Genomic DNA, 18,052 nt, shown 5'->3' with positions numbered 1-18,052 from the left:
AAAACTCCTGTGTTAGAGTATGGCTCTAAACAAAACGTATGTTTAAAACAAGTTTAAAGTCAGAGAGTTTGCCACTACTGTGTAAGAGATAAATGTACTGATGAATTCCTAATAAAGTAAATGGAAACTGTACCTTTCATGTAACGGACAGGATGAATAGAGAATGATGAAGTATTTATGAATATCTATGAATGTTAAAGGGGAACTATCTTATAAATGGCCTTTTCCAGTGTTTAGTATTGTTTTCTAGCAATGTGGGGTTGTACCAACAATGTCTAGGTCTCAAATTCTCATTTTGGCGCATTCCTCCAGTTCAGCTGAGACAAGATCCTCCCCCACTAAACCAAGCCATTCTGAATTTAGCGGATCTGTGACAATTCTGATCTGCCCGCCCACAATCAACTGTGATACGTTTATATGAGCAGTGAGTGCAAATAATGCCAAATAATGCCTGTTCCCTGGGGGGCTCCAGTTTTTGTCCAGATGACATCCGATACTATGTCATCCAGCCTGACAAATGCAATGCGTTTTTTTTTTTCAATCCTTTGAAATGAGGATTCACACTCATGAATGAAATAATACAGTGCAAAAACACAAAGTTATCATTAATGCAAGACTTTATTGATTCTTCATCTTTAACATACTGTAGAAGGTTGAAAATGGATTGCATAGAGATTTGAAAATCATATGGCCGTAGTGGAGGTAAACGGTAGAGGTAGGATTGGTGGACGAAGCATCAGACTTAGTAGCTGGCCATGGTGCTCTCCAGCCAGTCGTTGAACAGGCACACCTGACAATAGAAACAGGAAGATGTTAGCAGCAGTTCGCAAGACACAAGAAAGCGGTAACTATGGACACACACATTATGGAATATCTCCTTGTTTGTTCTGTGTGAGCAATGTGGTAGGCCAAATAAAAAGAGTCGTACCTTGGCGTAGACACCAGGGTAGTCCCTCTCGGCACATCCGTAGCCCCAGGACACAACACCCTGCAGCTCACCATCGCACACAACAGGGCCACCGGAGTCACCCTGAGAGAAGGGGAAAGGAAGAAGGAGATGGATGGGATTCTTACAAGAGTTCAATAAAGTTCAACATGCTGAATATAACACCATAACAATGGATGGTGAATGTTGTACAACTGATATAATGTTATGGAATTACTGTACATACCTGGCAAGAGTCCTTGCCTCCCTCCAAGTATCCAGCGCAGAACATGGCGTTGGTGATCTGGCCAGGGTAGGAGTTGTCACAGTCCTCATGAGACAGGATGGGGATGTTCAGGCACTGCAGCTTGTCACCGTCATCCACTGATGAAACAGAGTGGACAGGGGACATTGAATACTACTGAGGAAATACACTGGTGAACATTTAGCAAATCTGTCAGTTCCCAACGTTGGTGTTGCTACTCACTGGAGCTCATGGTGTTGCCCCAGCCAGAGACTAAGCACATGGTGCCAGCAGGGGCACAGCTGGTGGGCAGAGCCACAGGCTTCACAAACTTATTGAGGGTGGCAGGCTTGCTCAGCTTGATCAGCATGATGTCATTATCAATGTTGTAGGAGCTGTAGTTGGGGTGGCGGATGACACGGGAAGAGGAGATGAACTGCTCGTTGCCCTCGGTAACCCTGATGTGGTGCTCACCCATACGCACCTCCACACGGCTGATGAAGGGAGACAATGGGTGGATACAAATGCAGATGATTATTGGTGGTGCCAATAAATATATGATTTTCTGTTCAATACATGGTACATTAGTTATAAGGTACTTACGACTTGTAGCAGTGAGCAGCAGACACAACCCAGTTCTCGTTGACCAGAGAACCACCACAGAAGTGGTAGCCAGAGTTCAGAGACACCTGATGGGGCTGGGAGTAGGGCTTGCACTCATACCCTCCAACGATCTTGTCATCCTCCGTGGCGACTGAAAACACATCCAGGGAAGTAATCATTACATTCTTTATTATCTACCTACAAACATCTTTCATGTTCAGGGATGTGGGTAGTTCTCATGTGGGGGACATCGTTGGTTAATCTGTTTTCTTCTCCTCACAGTCTCCCTCATGTGTCCCCCCCATAAAGAGCAAAGCAATGTTAGAAGGATTTACATTTGTCACAGAAGAGTTGTGTTTATATGATTTTGTCCAAACCCAACTGGATCCAAGGGGGTTTGCATTGGGCCATGCTAAATCTCTCACTTACAGTAATTACTCTGGTTTTGGTAAGGTCTGGTAGACGAATATCTTTGTAAAATAAATATAATTTAAAGAGGAGGCGGGGAAGATATTTTTGGTCAGTTTCAGACATAAATAGATCCAAATATCATGTTCAGTTATGGTCAGGGTTGATTTGGGTCTGTCTTGAACTTTCTGGCCCAAGTCAAGCTCTATGCAGCAGCTTGATTCTATGTAGACGCTATTGAAAATAATTAAAAGCTCTGCTACTGCTCCTATACTACAGAGTATCTAACGCTCCATCAATGTAGTGACTCTCTGTCAATTTCTCATGACGATGGAAAAAATGGAATTTTTATGATAAAAATATCCATAAAAAATAAAAACTAGTTAGTAATTAATAAGAAAGACCTTCAAATCTAAAACCTTCCCTGCCAGATTCTCTGGTAGCACTACATAAAGCAGTACACAGTGAATGGCTAGCTAAACAATACAAGGAAGGCATGCTTACAAGCAGCTCCGATGAGCAGAATGAAGACCAGAGACATCATGGTTGCTGGATGATCCTGTTGATGAGAGAACCTCACCTGGATCCCTGGTTTATATCCACAGTCTGGAGGGTTGACCTGTTCTCCAGCCCTCCTCATTGGTCAGTGGACAGCCAATCACATTTGAGATGCTAGCATTAGGTGATTCATTACTAGAATTGCCTCAAGGCAAGGCAAGTTAATTTATATACTGTAGCACATTTCATACACAAATCTATGATATTCTGGACGTTTATTCCAACTATGTGCAGCATAATAACTCAATGCTGCTTTGTCGTGCTTTGTTTTTAATCCTAGGAACATTTGGCAGACCAGTCCCTGATGACCTAAGAAGTATAGAGCGTTCATACAGTAGGATCGAAGCAAGTCAGAAATATATTTTGGGCGTAAACCATTGAATGATATATACACACAGGGCCGCCTGGGAGAAATGCGAGGCCCTGTGCGAGATTTAACGCGAGCCCCCCCCCCCCCCCCCCCCCCCCAAAAGGTAAAAAAAAAAAAAAAAAAAATTATATATATATATATATATATATATATATATTTTTTTTTTATACAGTCAACATATTCTTAAATAATAGCGCTGCCCGAGGCGGGGCATGATACAGTCAACATATAGCAAAAGAGAGAGCGAGAGAGAGCTCCCGTTCTACAGTCAATATACAGTGTACAGAGAGAGAGAGAGAGAGAGAGAGAGACACATTGGAAAGAAATTGAAATGCTATTTGGCCCTAAACAGAGAGTACACAGTGGCAGAATACCTGAGCACTGTGACTGAAGATCCTTGAGCACAGCCTAGCCATCGAGAAAGGCCGCCATAGGCAGACTGTGTGTGTTAGAAAGAGAGAGAGAGAGAGAGAGAGAACATGTGTGTTTGTCATGTGTGTGTGTGTTAGAGAGAGACTATAGCATGTATGAGAGATTCAAAAGGACAAAGATCAACAATCCAACAAGAAGAGCGTCTATACCAGAGAAACCAAAGCAGCAAGGAGCCAATGGCCGACATCAGCTAAATAGGCTAGCCAGGTACTGTGACACCAGGCCACGTGACACACAGCTTTGGCCAACGGCCCAACGCTACCCAAGCTACACAAACGACCATTCACACACAGCACATGTCGTATCTCCAAATGTTGTGAAGTAGCATATGTTTTGCCTGGAAAAAAACATCGTTATTAACAAAACATTCGGGAGGGGAAGGAAGGAAGAGTGGGGTAATGTCATGACATTTTACCTGCACGAGGAACACAGGTCTCCACGTTGACGAAAGGCCTCTCGCTGTCGGGACAAAGCTATGGCCAGAGCCTTGTCATGGTGCAGGCCCGACTACATCTTCTGTCAAAGATGATGTCGTAGTCAGAGTGCCAGGGCCTGCTATTCTCAAGGCTAACTGATAGCATCAAACGAACGTTCCCAGCTGACGCTAAACAGCTAACTGGCTAACAGTTAGCTCAATCAGGCACCTGGCTGCATGTAGTAGCCGCATAGCTTGCTTCTGCGTTAGCTAACAGCTAACAAGCTATGCGGCTACTGTCTACATACAGCCAGGTGCTCTCAGCAGGCACACACAGTTAGCTACTAGTAGTACTATATATTAGCTTGTCGACCAGTTTGGCTCCAGAAAGAGAGAAAGATAGATAGGTCAGGACAGGTCCACGGCGGGTATTTAATCATAGGTTGACTCACATAACGCAGTATCAATGAATGCGGCGCGGCCGGCGCCAATGGTGAAGTTGGAAGGAGACTTGGCCCACGGTGTAATTCTTCTTCTTCTTCTTCTTCGAGTACTTTCCGGCAGACTGGACACCTTTCGGCATATTGCTGCCTAACAGATTTATCTGCTCACAAGTTCTCTTCTCCTTCTTTTGAAAAGACATCCACTCGCCTCGCTCTTCTGAATAGCGCTGAATTATCTACCTCGTGTGTCTTCTTCTTCTATTTGGTATTACGGCGGTCGGCGGACGGGCCGGAAACACTATCCTAAAATCTGTAGAGCAGCAAATCCGCAGAAACCGGAAAACTGCAGTCTGCAGAGCCAGGAAGTCAGACACATTCTACAAACGTGTCTAATGTGAAATATATAAGCATATAAGCAAAACTAGATTTTAGGTCTGTGATGAAAAAGGGCCTCGCGGGAAGGGGGGCCTCGCAAAAAAATTAAAAAAAAATTAAAAAAAATAATAAAAAATAATAAAAAAAAAAATAAAAAAAAATTTTTTTTTATTTTTTTTTTATTTTTTTTTTGCGAGGCCCCCCTTCCCGCGAGGCCCTGTGCGACCGCACTGCTCGCACACCCCCTGAGGCGGCCCTGTATACACAAGTAACAATATTGTGAAGTAGTTTATCCTACTGGAAATGAACGTGTTGATTCATTTTTCTAGGTCTTGGACTAGTAACTTCTAATTCTAGCTATATATTTTAAATGATAATAGCCTGATGTTGTAATTGACTTGACGGGAGTGTTAACATTTAAGTCTGGGTCAATAATAATACCCATTTCTCATAATGTTGGTGTGTACCGTTAAATATGAAATTCTTTAAATGATTCCCAAAGTTGGCCTGTGCTTCAACACATCAGTGAGTTTATTATTGTACAATATATCTGATATCTCAATATTATTAATGTAAACATGTTGAGCGTAGCTAATATTACAGTATAATTTACTATTAGGATTTGGGTCACTTTACAGTTTTGATGTAACATTAAACATAATGTTTTGTTAGCTAAAGAGGTGCCAATAAAGTTACTAATAAACAAGAAAAATGTTCTTCATTGTCAGAACATAATAATGGACAGCTGTTATACATTTCTGTATTATTTACCCAAAGTCAAAGTTTGACTTGAATCAAATAAAAAGAACACAACAAAATTGCATTATCAGCAATGCTGCTAAAAGCCATACAGTCGTTCCGTTGCAGCTGTTCTATTTTTTTTACTGGATAGAGACATGCCTCATAAACACTGTATCCTCAAATGATATCAATCTGTGACAATGTCATGGATGAACTCAAAAAGGGTTTTTGATAGATCTCACCAGAGGGATGTAATCCGATGATCAATGAATAGAGATATGCGTTTGATGCATACTGTATAAATAGTGACAGAACAGCATAGAATAAGCCTGTTGAAACATTGTCAGATTTGCACCAAACAATACCAAGGAGGCCTGTGGCCTGAATGAACTTCAACGGTCCTTAAAGCTTGAGTTTCTCCCCTCTGTTGCAGAGTTTTGAAGACCTTGATCTCCAACCTTTGTAAATCAACTTGTACGTGTTATAATTAATTTGTCATCTTTGCTTTGGTCTACCTATAGTCTTGATGTCTCATTGTTATGATATAATATCCTGTGTGATTTGATATGCTTTATTTATATGTATTCATTATGTACACACAACGTGACTGTAAATAAGGGAAACCTCAGTTGCCGTTCGAGTTTAAATAAAGTTTGGAAATGTCTCCTAGCGTTGTAAGACGTAACGGTATATAACCACCCTTTAAATTTCTCATGAACACATTTGTTTTTCCTACTCCTCCTGGACCAGTTGGTTTTCCAAACCACTGATCAGATTAGAGGCATGGTCAAAAGGTGTCCTTGCGGATTCAGGCTGTTTTTTGGGGGACATAACCGGCCACAACAGCATATATCTTGTTATCTGTAGTCAAGCAGAGGGGTGGCGTATTGACAGGCCACTTGACCAGCTGTAATTAAAGGAAAACAGCACCATTTTTGATGGTGGGTGCCATGTCATTCTTACTTTGATATTAGTTTATATATCACACCAATGTTTAAAATGCATTTCCCTTATAGATATACTGTGTTTGGCTGCCAGTTTCACCACTTCAGCAGGCTTTCCAGTATATCTGCCAAGTTAATAACTTTAAAACCTTGTGAAGGTTCACAATTCACCACAGCTGGAAATGGCATGCTATAACCTGTGAGTATATAGGCTAATGTTGATCTTTAAGGAAGAAAAAAAGATAGAATAGACTCAAATTAAATACTTCAAGTGCTTTATTTGGCAAGGCATAACCAGTACAAAAGATGAAACATGAACAACACATGATGTTAAGTTGTGTGATTGAACTGGAAATCCAATGGGATCATTTAGTAGCTGGCCATGGTGCTCTCCAGCCAGTCGTTGAAGAGGCAGACCTGAAGGGGAATAGCAGAGTTAGTGAATGTAATGAGGGGAATGTTATCTCAAATCAAATAAGTAAATACAACACAGTATGATGAGTCGTACCTTGGCGTAGACACCAGGGTAGTCCCTCTCGGCACATCCGTAGCCCCAGGACACAACACCCTGCAGCTCACCATCGCACACAACAGGGCCACCGGAGTCACCCTGAGAGAAGGGGAAAGGAAGAAGGAGATGGACGGGATTCTTACAAGAGTTCAATAAAGTTAAACATGCTGAATATAACACCATAACAATGGATGGTGGATGTTGTACAACTGATATAATGTTATGGAATTACTGTACATACCTGGCAAGAGTCCTTGCCTCCCTCCAAGTATCCAGCGCAGAACATGGCGTTGGTGATCTGGCCAGGGTAGGAGTTGTCACAGTCCTCATGAGACAGGATGGGGATGTTCAGGCACTGCAGCTTGTCACCGTCATCCACTGATGAAACAGAATGGACAGGGGACATTTAATACTACTGAGGAAATACACTGGTGAACATTTAGCAAATCTGTCAGTTCCCAACGTTGGTGTTGCTACTCACTGGAGCTCATGGTGTTGCCCCAGCCAGAGACTAAGCACATGGTGCCAGCAGGGGCACAGCTGGTGGGCAGAGCCACAGGCTTCACAAACTTATTGAGGGTGGCAGGCTTGCTCAGCTTGATCAGCATGATGTCATTATCAATGTTGTAGGAGCTGTAGTTGGGGTGGCGGATGACACGGGAAGAGGAGATGAACTGCTCGTTGCCCTCGGTAACCCTGATGTGGTGCTCACCCATACGCACCTCCACACGGCTGATGAAGGGAGACAATGGGTGGATACAAATGCAGATGATTATCGGTGGTGCCAATAAATATATGATTTTCTGTTCAATACATGGTACATTAGTTATAAGGTACTTACGACTTGTAGCAGTGAGCAGCAGACACAACCCAGTTCTCGTTGACCAGAGAACCACCACAGAAGTGGTAGCCAGAGTTCAGAGACACCTGATGGGGCTGGGAGTAGGGCTTGCACTCATACCCTCCAACGATCTTGTCATCCTCCGTGGCGACTGAAAACACATCCAGGGAAGTAATCATTACATTCTTTATTATCTACCTACAAACATCTTTCATGTTCAGGGATGTGGGTAGTTCTCATGTGGGGGGACATCGTTGGTTAATCTGTTTTCTTCTCCTCACAGTCTCCCTCATGTGTCCCCCCCATAAAGAGCAAAGCAATGTTAGAAGGATTTACATTTGTCACAGAAGAGTTGTGTTTATATGATTTTGTCCAAACCCAACTGGATCCAAGGGGGTTTGCATTGGGCCATGCTAAATCTCTCACTTACAGTAATTACTCTGGTTTTGGTAAGGTCTGGTAGACGAATATCTTTGTAAAATAAATATAATTTAAAGAGGAGGCGGGGAAGATATTTTTGGTCAGTTTCAGACATAAATAGATCCAAATATCATGTTCAGTTATGGTCAGGGTTGATTTGGGTCTGTCTTGAACTTTCTGGCCCAAGTCAAGCTCTATGCAGCAGCTTGATTCTATGTAGACGCTATTGAAAATAATTAAAAGCTCTGCTACTGCTCCTATACTACAGAGTATCTAACGCTCCATCAATGTAGTGACTCTCTGTCAATTTCTCATGACGATGGAAAAAATGGAAGTTTTATGATAAAAATATCCATAACAAATAAAAACTAGTTAGTAATTAATAAGAAAGACCTTCAAATCTAAAACCTTCCCTGCCAGATGCTCTGGTAGTACTACATAAAGCAGTACACAGTGAATGGCTAGCTAAACAATACAAGGAAGGCATGCTTACAAGCAGCTCCGATGAGCAGAATGAAGACCAGAGACATCATGGTTGCTGGATGATCCTGTTGATGAGAGAACCTCACCTGGATCCCTGGTTTATATCCACAGTCTGGAGGGTTGACCTGTTCTCCAGCCCTCCTCATTGGTCAGTGGACAGCCAATCACATTTGAGATGCTAGCATTAGGTGATTCATTACTAGAATTGCCTCAAGGCAAGGCAAGTTAATTTATATACTGTAGCACATTTCATACACAAATCTATGATATTCTGGACGTTTATTCCAACTATGTGCAGCATAATAACTCAATGCTGCTTTGTCGTGCTTTGTTTTTAATCCTAGGAACATTTGGCAGACCAGTCCCTGATGACATAAGAAGTATAGAGCGTTCATACAGTAGGATCGAAGCAAGTCAGAAATATATTTTGGGCGTAAACCATTGAATGATATATACACAAGTAACAATATTGTGAAGTAGTTTATCCTACTGGAAATGAACGTGTTGATTCATTTTTCTAGGTCTTGGACTAGTAACTTCTAATTCTAGCTATATATTTTAAATGATAATAGCCTGATGTTGTAATTGACTTGACGGGAGTGTTAACATTTAAGTCTGGGTCAATAATAATACCCATTTCTCATAATGTTGGTGTGTACCGTTAAATATGAAATTCTTTAAATGATTCCCAAAGTTGGCCTGTGCTTCAACACATCAGTGAGTTTATTATTGTACAATATATCTGATATCTCAATATTATTAATGTAAACATGTTGAGCGTAGCTAATATTACAGTATAATTTACTATTAGGATTTGGGTCACTTTACAGTTTTGATGTAACATTAAACATAATGTTTTGTTAGCTAAAGAGGTGCCAATAAAGTTACTAATAAACAAGAAAAATGTTCTTCATTGTCAGAACATAATAATGGACAGCTGTTATACATTTCTGTATTATTTACCCAAAGTCAAAGTTTGACTTGAATCAAATAAAAAGAACACAACAAAATTGCATTATCAGCAATGCTGCTAAAAGCCATACAGTCGTTCCGTTGCAGCTGTTCTATTTTTTTTACTGGATAGAGACATGCCTCATAAACACTGTATCCTCAAATGATATCAATCTGTGACAATGTCATGGATGAACTCAAAAAGGGTTTTTGATAGATCTCACCAGAGGGATGTAATCCGATGATCAATGAATAGAGATATGCGTTTGATGCATACTGTATAAATAGTGACAGAACAGCATAGAATAAGCCTGTTGAAACATTGTCAGATTTGCACCAAACAATACCAAGGAGGCCTGTGGCCTGAATGAACTTCAACGGTCCTTAAAGCTTGAGTTTCTCCCCTCTGTTGCAGAGTTTTGAAGACCTTGATCTCCAACCTTTGTAAATCAACTTGTACGTGTTATAATTAATTTGTCATCTTTGCTTTGGTCTACCTATAGTCTTGATGTCTCATTGTTATGATATAATATCCTGTGTGATTTGATATGCTTTATTTATATTTATTCCTTATGTACACACAACGTGACTGTAAATAAGGGAAACCTCAGTTGCCGTTCGAGTTTAAATAAAGTTTGGAAATGTCTCCTAGCGTTGTAAGACGTAACGGTATATAACCACCCTTTAAATTTCTCATGAACACATTTGTTTTTCCTACTCCTCCTGGACCAGTTGGTTTTCCAAACCACTGATCAGATTAGAGGCATGGTCAAAAGGTGTCCTTGCGGATTCAGGCTGTTTTTTGGGGGACATAACCGGCCACGACAGCATATATCTTGTTATCTGTAGTCAAGCAGAGGGGTGGCGTATTGACAGGCCACTTGACCAGCTGTAATTAAAGGAAAACAGCACCATTTTTGATGGTGGGTGCCATGTCATTCTTACTTTGATATTAGTTTATATATCACACCAATGTTTAAAATGCATTTCCCTTATAGATATACTGTGTTTGGCTGCCAGTTTCACCACTTCAGCAGGCTTTCCAGTATATCTGCCAAGTTAATAACTTTAAAACCTTGTGAAGGTTCACAATTCACCACAGCTGGAAATGGCATGCTATAACCTGTGAGTATATAGGCTAATGTTGATCTTTAAGGAAGAAAAAAAGATAGAATAGACTCAAATTAAATACTTCAAGTGCTTTATTTGGCAAGGCATAACCAGTACAAAAGATGAAACATGAACAACACATGATGTTAAGTTGTGTGATTGAACTGGAAATCCAATGGGATCATTTAGTAGCTGGCCATGGTGCTCTCCAGCCAGTCGTTGAAGAGGCAGACCTGAAGGGGAATAGCAGAGTTAGTGAATGTAATGAGGGGAATGTTATCTCAAATCAAATAAGTAAATACAACACAGTATGATGAGTCGTACCTTGGCGTAGACACCAGGGTAGTCCCTCTCGGCACATCCGTAGCCCCAGGACACAACACCCTGCAGCTCACCATCGCACACAACAGGGCCACCGGAGTCACCCTGAGAGAAGGGGAAAGGAAGAAGGAGATGGACGGGATTCTTACAAGAGTTCAATAAAGTTAAACATGCTGAATATAACACCATAACAATGGATGGTGGATGTTGTACAACTGATATAATGTTATGGAATTACTGTACATACCTGGCAAGAGTCCTTGCCTCCCTCCAAGTATCCAGCGCAGAACATGGCGTTGGTGATCTGGCCAGGGTAGGAGTTGTCACAGTCCTCATGAGACAGGATGGGGATGTTCAGGCACTGCAGCTTGTCACCGTCATCCACTGATGAAACAGAGTGGACAGGGGACATTGAATACTACTGAGGAAATACACTGGTGAACATTTAGCAAATCTGTCAGTTCCCAACGTTGGTGTTGCTACTCACTGGAGCTCATGGTGTTGCCCCAGCCAGAGACTAAGCACATGGTGCCAGCAGGGGCACAGCTGGTGGGCAGAGCCACAGGCTTCACAAACTTATTGAGGGTGGCAGGCTTGCTCAGCTTGATCAGCATGATGTCATTGTCAATGTTGTAGGAGCTGTAGTTGGGGTGGCGGATGACACGGGAAGAGGAGATGAACTGCTCGTTGCCCTCGGTAACCCTGATGTGGTGCTCACCCATACGCACCTCCACACGGCTGATGAAGGGAGACAATGGGTGGATACAAATGCAGATGATTATCGGTGGTGCCAATAAATATATGATTTTCTGTTCAATACATGGTACATTAGTTATAATGTACTTACGACTTGTAGCAGTGAGCAGCAGACACAACCCAGTTCTCGTTGACCAGAGAACCACCACAGAAGTGGTAGCCAGAGTTCAGAGACACCTGATGGGGCTGGGAGTAGGGCTTGCACTCATACCCTCCAACGATCTTGTCATCCTCCGTGGCGACTGAAAACACATCCAGGGAAGTAATCATTACATTCTTTATTATCTACCTACAAACATCTTTCATGTTCAGGGATGTGGGTAGTTCTCATGTGGGGGGACATCGTTGGTTAATCTGTTTTCTTCTCCTCACAGTCTCCCTCATGTGTCCCCCCCATAAAGAGCAAAGCAATGTTAGAAGGATTTACATTTGTCACAGAAGAGTTGTGTTTATATGATTTTGTCCAAACCCAACTGGATCCAAGGGGGTTTGCATTAGGCCATGCTAAATCTCTCACTTACAGTAATTACTCTGGTTTTGGTAAGGTCTGGTAGACGAATATCTTTGTAAAATAAATATAATTTAAAGAGGAGGCGGGGAAGATATTTTTGGTCAGTTTCAGACATAAATAGATCCAAATATCATGTTCAGTTATGGTCAGGGTTGATTTGGGTCTGTCTTGAACTTTCTGGCCCAAGTCAAGCTCTATGCAGCAGCTTGATTCTATGTAGACGCTATTGAAAATAATTAAAAGCTCTGCTACTGCTCCTATACTACAGAGTATCTAACGCTCCATCAATGTAGTGACTCTCTGTCAATTTCTCATGACGATGGAAAAAATGGAAGTTTTATGATAAAAATATCCATAAAAAATAAAAACTAGTTAGTAATTAATAAGAAAGACCTTCAAATCTAAAACCTTCCCTGCCAGATGCTCTGGTAGCACTACATAAAGCAGTACACAGTGAATGGCTAGCTAAACAATACAAGGAAGGCATGCTTACAAGCAGCTCCGATGAGCAGAATGAAGACCAGAGACATCATGGTTGCTGGATGATCCTGTTGATGAGAGAACCTCACCTGGATCCCTGGTTTATATCCACAGTCTGGAGGGTTGACCTGTTCTCCAGCCCTCCTCATTGGTCAGTGGACAGCCAATCACATTTGAGATGCTAGCATTAGGTGATTCATTACTAGAATTGCCTCAAGGCAAGGCAAGTTAATTTATATACTGTAGCACATTTTATACACAAATCTATGATATTCTGGACGTTTATTCCAACTATGTGCAGCATAATAACTCAATGCTGCTTTGTCGTGCTTTGTTTTTAATCCTAGGAACATTTGGCAGACCAGTCCCTGATGACATAAGAAGTATAGAGCGTTCATACAGTAGGATCGAAGCAAGTCAGAAATATATTTTGGGCGTAAACCATTGAATGATATATACACAAGTAACAATATTGTGAAGTAGTTTATCCTACTGGAAATGAACGTGTTGATTCATTTTTCTAGGTCTTGGACTAGTAACTTCTAATTCTAGCTATATATTTTAAATGATAATAGCCTGATGTTGTAATTGACTTGACGGGAGTGTTAACATTTAAGTCTGGGTCAATAATAATACCCATTTCTCATAATGTTGGTGTGTACCGTTAAATATGAAATTCTTTAAATGATTCCCAAAGTTGGCCTGTGCTTCAACACATCAGTGAGTTTATTATTGTACAATATATCTGATATCTCAATATTATTAATGTAAACATGTTGAGCGTAGCTAATATTACAGTATAATTTACTATTAGGATTTGGGTCACTTTACAGTTTTGATGTAACATTAAACATAATGTTTTGTTAGCTAAAGAGGTGCCAATAAAGTTACTAATAAACAAGAAAAATGTTCTTCATTGTCAGAACATAATAATGGACAGCTGTTATACATTTCTGTATTATTTACCCAAAGTCAAAGTTTGACTTGAATCAAATAAAAAGAACACAACAAAATTGCATTATCAGCAATGCTGCTAAAAGCCATACAGTCGTTCCGTTGCAGCTGTTCTATTTTTTTTACTGGATAGAGACATGCCTCATAAACACTGTATCCTCAAATGATATCAATCTGTGACAATGTCATGGATGAACTCAAAAAGGGTTTTTGATAGATCTCACCAGAGGGATGTAATCCGATGATCAATGAATAGAGATATGCGTTTGATGCATACTGTATAAATAGTGACAGAACAGCATAGAATAAGCCTGTTGAAACATTGTCAGATTTGCACCAAACAATACCAAGGAGGCCTGTGGCCTGAATGAACTTCAACGGTCCTTAAAGCTTGAGTTTCTCCCCTCTGTTGCAGAGTTTTGAAGACCTTGATCTCCAACCTTTGTAAATCAACTTGTACGTGTTATAATTAATTTGTCATCTTTGCTTTGGTCTACCTATAGTCTTGATGTCTCATTGTTATGATATAATATCCTGTGTGATTTGATATGCTTTATTTATATTTATTCCTTATGTACACACAACGTGACTGTAAATAAGGGAAACCTCAGTTGCCGTTCGAGTTTAAATAAAGTTTGGAAATGTCTCCTAGCGTTGTAAGACGTAACGGTATATAACCACCCTTTAAATTTCTCATGAACACATTTGTTTTTCCTACTCCTCCTGGACCAGTTGGTTTTCCAAACCACTGATCAGATTAGAGGCATGGTCAAAAGGTGTCCTTGCGGATTCAGGCTGTTTTTTGGGGGACATAACCGGCCACGACAGCATATATCTTGTTATCTGTAGTCAAGCAGAGGGGTGGCGTATTGACAGGCCACTTGACCAGCTGTAATTAAAGGAAAACAGCAAAATTTTTGATGGTGGGTGCCATGTCATTCTTACTTTGATATTAGTTTATATATCACACCAATGTTTAAAATGCATTTCCCTTATAGATATACTGTGTTTGGCTGCCAGTTTCACCACTTCAGCAGGCTTTCCAGTATATCTGCCAAGTTAATAACTTTAAAACCTTGTGAAGGTTCACAATTCACCACAGCTGGAAATGGCATGCTATAACCTGTGAGTATATAGGCTAATGTTGATCTTTAAGGAAGAAAAAAAGATAGAATAGACTCAAATTAAATACTTCAAGTGCTTTATTTGGCAAGGCATAACCAGTACAAAAGATGAAACATGAACAACACATGATGTTATGTTGTGTGATTGAACTGGAAATCCAATGGGATCATTTAGTAGCTGGCCATGGTGCTCTCCAGCCAGTCGTTGAAGAGGCAGACCTGAAGGGGAATAGCAGAGTTAGTGAATGTAATGAGGGGAATGTTATCTCAAATCAAATAAGTAAATACAACACAGTATGATGAGTCGTACCTTGGCGTAGACACCAGGGTAGTCCCTCTCGGCACATCCGTAGCCCCAGGACACAACACCCTGCAGCTCACCATCGCACACAACAGGGCCACCGGAGTCACCCTGAGAGAAGGGGAAAGGAAGAAGGAGATGGACGGGATTCTTACAAGAGTTCAATAAAGTTCAACATGCTGAATATAACACCATAACAATGGATGGTGGATGTTGTACAACTGATATAATGTTATGGAATTACTGTACATACCTGGCAAGAGTCCTTGCCTCCCTCCAAGTATCCAGCGCAGAACATGGCGTTGGTGATCTGGCCAGGGTAGGAGTTGTCACAGTCCTCATGAGACAGGATGGGGATGTTCAGGCACTGCAGCTTGTCACCGTCATCCACTGATGAAACAGAGTGGACAGGGGACATTGAATACTACTGAGGAAATACACTGGTGAACATTTAGCAAATCTGTCAGTTCCCAACGTTGGTGTTGCTACTCACTGGAGCTCATGGTGTTGCCCCAGCCAGAGACTAAGCACATGGTGCCAGCAGGGGCACAGCTGGTGGGCAGAGCCACAGGCTTCACAAACTTATTGAGGGTGGCAGGCTTGCTCAGCTTGATCAGCATGATGTCATTGTCAATGTTGTAGGAGCTGTAGTTGGGGTGGCGGATGACACGGGAAGAGGAGATGAACTGCTCGTTGCCCTCGGTAACCCTGATGTGGTGCTCACCCATACGCACCTCCACACGGCTGATGAAGGGAGACAATGGGTGGATACAAATGCAGATGATTATCGGTGGTGCCAATAAATATATGATTTTCTGTTCAATACATGGTACATTAGTTATAATGTACTTACGACTTGTAGCAGTGAGCAGCAGACACAACCCAGTTCTCGTTGACCAGAGAACCACCACAGAAGTGGTAGCCAGAGTTCAGAGACACCTGATGGGGCTGGGAGTAGGGCTTGCACTCATACCCTCCAACGATCTTGTCATCCTCCGTGGCGACTGAAAACACATCCAGGGAAGTAATCATTACATTTTTTATTACAGTACAGTATCTACCTATATGTTCAGGGATGTGGGTAGTTCTCATGTGGGGGACATCGTTAATCTGTTTTCTTCTCCTCACAGTCTCCCTCATGTGTCCCCCCCATAAAGAGCAAAGCAATGTTAGAAGGATTTACATTTCTCACAGAAGAGTTGTGTTTATATGATTTTGTCCAAACCCAACTGGATCCAAGGGGTTTGCGTTGGGTCATGCTAAATCTCTCACTTACAGTAATTACTCTGGTTTTGGTAAGTCTTTGTAAAATAAATATAATTTAAAGAGGAGGTGGGGAAATATGTTTTTGGTCAGTTTCAGACATAAATAGATCCAAATATCATGTTCAGTTATGGTCAGGGTTGATTTGGGTCTGTCTTGAACTTTCTGGCCCAAGTCAAGCTCTATGCAGCAGCTTGATACTATGTAGACGCTATTGAAAATAATTAAAAGCTCTGCTACTGCTCCTACTACAGAGTATCTAACGCTCTATCAATGTAGTGACTCTCTGTCAATTTCTCATGACGATGGAAAAAATTGACGTTTTTATGATAAAAATATCTATAAAAAATAAAAAACTATGGGTTAGTAATTAATAAGAAAGACCTTCAAATCTAAAACATCCTCTGCCTGATGCTCCAGTAGCACTAAAGCAGTACACATTGAATGGCTAGCTAAACAATACAAGGAAGGCATGCTTACAGGCAGCTCCGATGAGCAGAATGAAGACCAGAGACATCATGGTTGCTGGATGATCCTGTTGATGAGAGAACCTCACCTGGATCCCTGGTTTATATCCACAGTCTGGAGGGTTGACCTGTTCTCCAGCCCTCCTTATTGGTCAGTGGACAGCCAATCACATTTGAGATGCTAGCATTAGGTGATTCATCACTAGAATTGCCTCAAGGCAAGGCAAGTTAATTTATATACTGTAGCACATTTCATACACAAATCTATGATATTATGGACGTTTATTCCAACTATGTGCAGCATAATAACTCAATGCTGCTTTGTCGTGCTTTGTTTTTAATCCTAGGAACATTTGGCAGACCAGTCCCTGATGACCTAAGAAGTATAGAGCGTGCATAGGATCGAAGCAAGTGTAGCAGGGTGGATTATCCCTGCTTCGTGGGAACTGTGGGGTGCGGTCAATAGGTAGCGAGACACAGTAGCACCCTGGCCAGCTGCACCTCCGTCTTTGGGGTCCGGAGCGTCAACTGGAGGCTGGTAGTGGGGGTGAATGAGGCCCAGGGTTTACAAACCTGGTCCGGTACTCTGGTCTTCCTCCCTCTCTCTGGAGTAGTCCGCAGTACTCCCCAACACACCCTCACCCTCCACAGTTGCCCCTTTTCCCTCCCACACCTACTGACCGGATGGTAGAGAAATAACTGGGTTCCCCCCGCAAGCAGTACCCTCCCTTATGTGAGACGACCAGAACCCTTACAATGGAAATGGAAAAGGTAGAATAGCAAGGGGTTACGATTACATATATTACCCGTAGCAAAGGGTTAGGGTTAGGGTTAGAAATAATGAAAGACACACACACAAGACTCCCATCTACCTCCTTTACTGTTATTTAAAGACTGGTCATCTACAAATATTTAATAGCAATGGGTCCACGGAAGGTAGTTCTACTATTACTCAAGTTGTAATTCAATACCTTGCAAACACTTATATTGTACACCCACACAGTATAGACTCAGGTATTGCAGACCCAAAGTTAATAGACCCAGATATTGTAGACTTCAATATACTTGACTCCTTACCCACGTCTGGGCTAGTACCAATAA

The 18,052-nt window shown here is 41.5% G+C and overlaps 4 protein-coding genes across 4 annotated transcripts; all 4 read right to left on the bottom strand.

The window, feature by feature from the left end:
* Positions 1 to 742: 742 nt before the first annotated feature.
* On the bottom strand, positions 743 to 2,820 carry LOC311224718 (trypsin-1-like; the record flags this gene model as incomplete). Its single annotated transcript, XM_084309805.1, has 6 exons — positions 743 to 790; positions 929 to 1,030; positions 1,173 to 1,309; positions 1,413 to 1,663; positions 1,773 to 1,923; positions 2,685 to 2,820. 6 exons carry the CDS (start codon positions 2,818 to 2,820, stop codon positions 743 to 745), a joined length of 825 nt encoding a protein of 274 aa, XP_084165931.1.
* A 4,007-nt stretch (positions 2,821 to 6,827) lies between these two features.
* On the bottom strand, positions 6,828 to 8,859 carry LOC311224866 (trypsin-1-like; the record flags this gene model as incomplete). The annotated part of the gene is made up of 6 exons (XM_084310000.1): positions 6,828 to 6,875; positions 6,967 to 7,068; positions 7,211 to 7,347; positions 7,451 to 7,701; positions 7,811 to 7,961; positions 8,724 to 8,859. 6 exons carry the CDS (start codon positions 8,857 to 8,859, stop codon positions 6,828 to 6,830), a joined length of 825 nt encoding a protein of 274 aa, XP_084166126.1.
* A 2,100-nt stretch (positions 8,860 to 10,959) lies between these two features.
* On the bottom strand, positions 10,960 to 12,991 carry LOC311224399 (trypsin-1-like; the record flags this gene model as incomplete). The annotated part of the gene is made up of 6 exons (XM_084309365.1): positions 10,960 to 11,007; positions 11,099 to 11,200; positions 11,343 to 11,479; positions 11,583 to 11,833; positions 11,943 to 12,093; positions 12,856 to 12,991. 6 exons carry the CDS (start codon positions 12,989 to 12,991, stop codon positions 10,960 to 10,962), a joined length of 825 nt encoding a protein of 274 aa, XP_084165491.1.
* Positions 12,992 to 15,091: 2,100 nt separating this feature from the next.
* Positions 15,092 to 17,085, bottom strand: LOC311225202 (trypsin-1; the record flags this gene model as incomplete). The annotated part of the gene is made up of 6 exons (XM_084310408.1): positions 16,965 to 17,085; positions 16,075 to 16,225; positions 15,715 to 15,965; positions 15,475 to 15,611; positions 15,231 to 15,332; positions 15,092 to 15,139 (listed from the first exon to the last, which is right to left on the bottom strand). The coding sequence occupies exons 1-6, from the start codon at positions 17,002 to 17,004 to the stop codon at positions 15,092 to 15,094; spliced, it is 729 nt and encodes a 242-aa protein (XP_084166534.1). The 5' UTR covers positions 17,005 to 17,085.
* Positions 17,086 to 18,052: the final 967 nt, after the last annotated feature.

The sequence above is a fragment of the Notolepis coatsorum genome, assembly GCF_963971535.1.
Source record: "Notolepis coatsorum genome assembly, chromosome: 3".
Classification (NCBI taxonomy): Eukaryota; Metazoa; Chordata; class Actinopteri; order Aulopiformes; family Paralepididae; genus Notolepis; species Notolepis coatsorum.
Note: the sequence above shows the minus strand (reverse complement) of the source record. Positions and strands in the feature narration are given on the sequence as shown.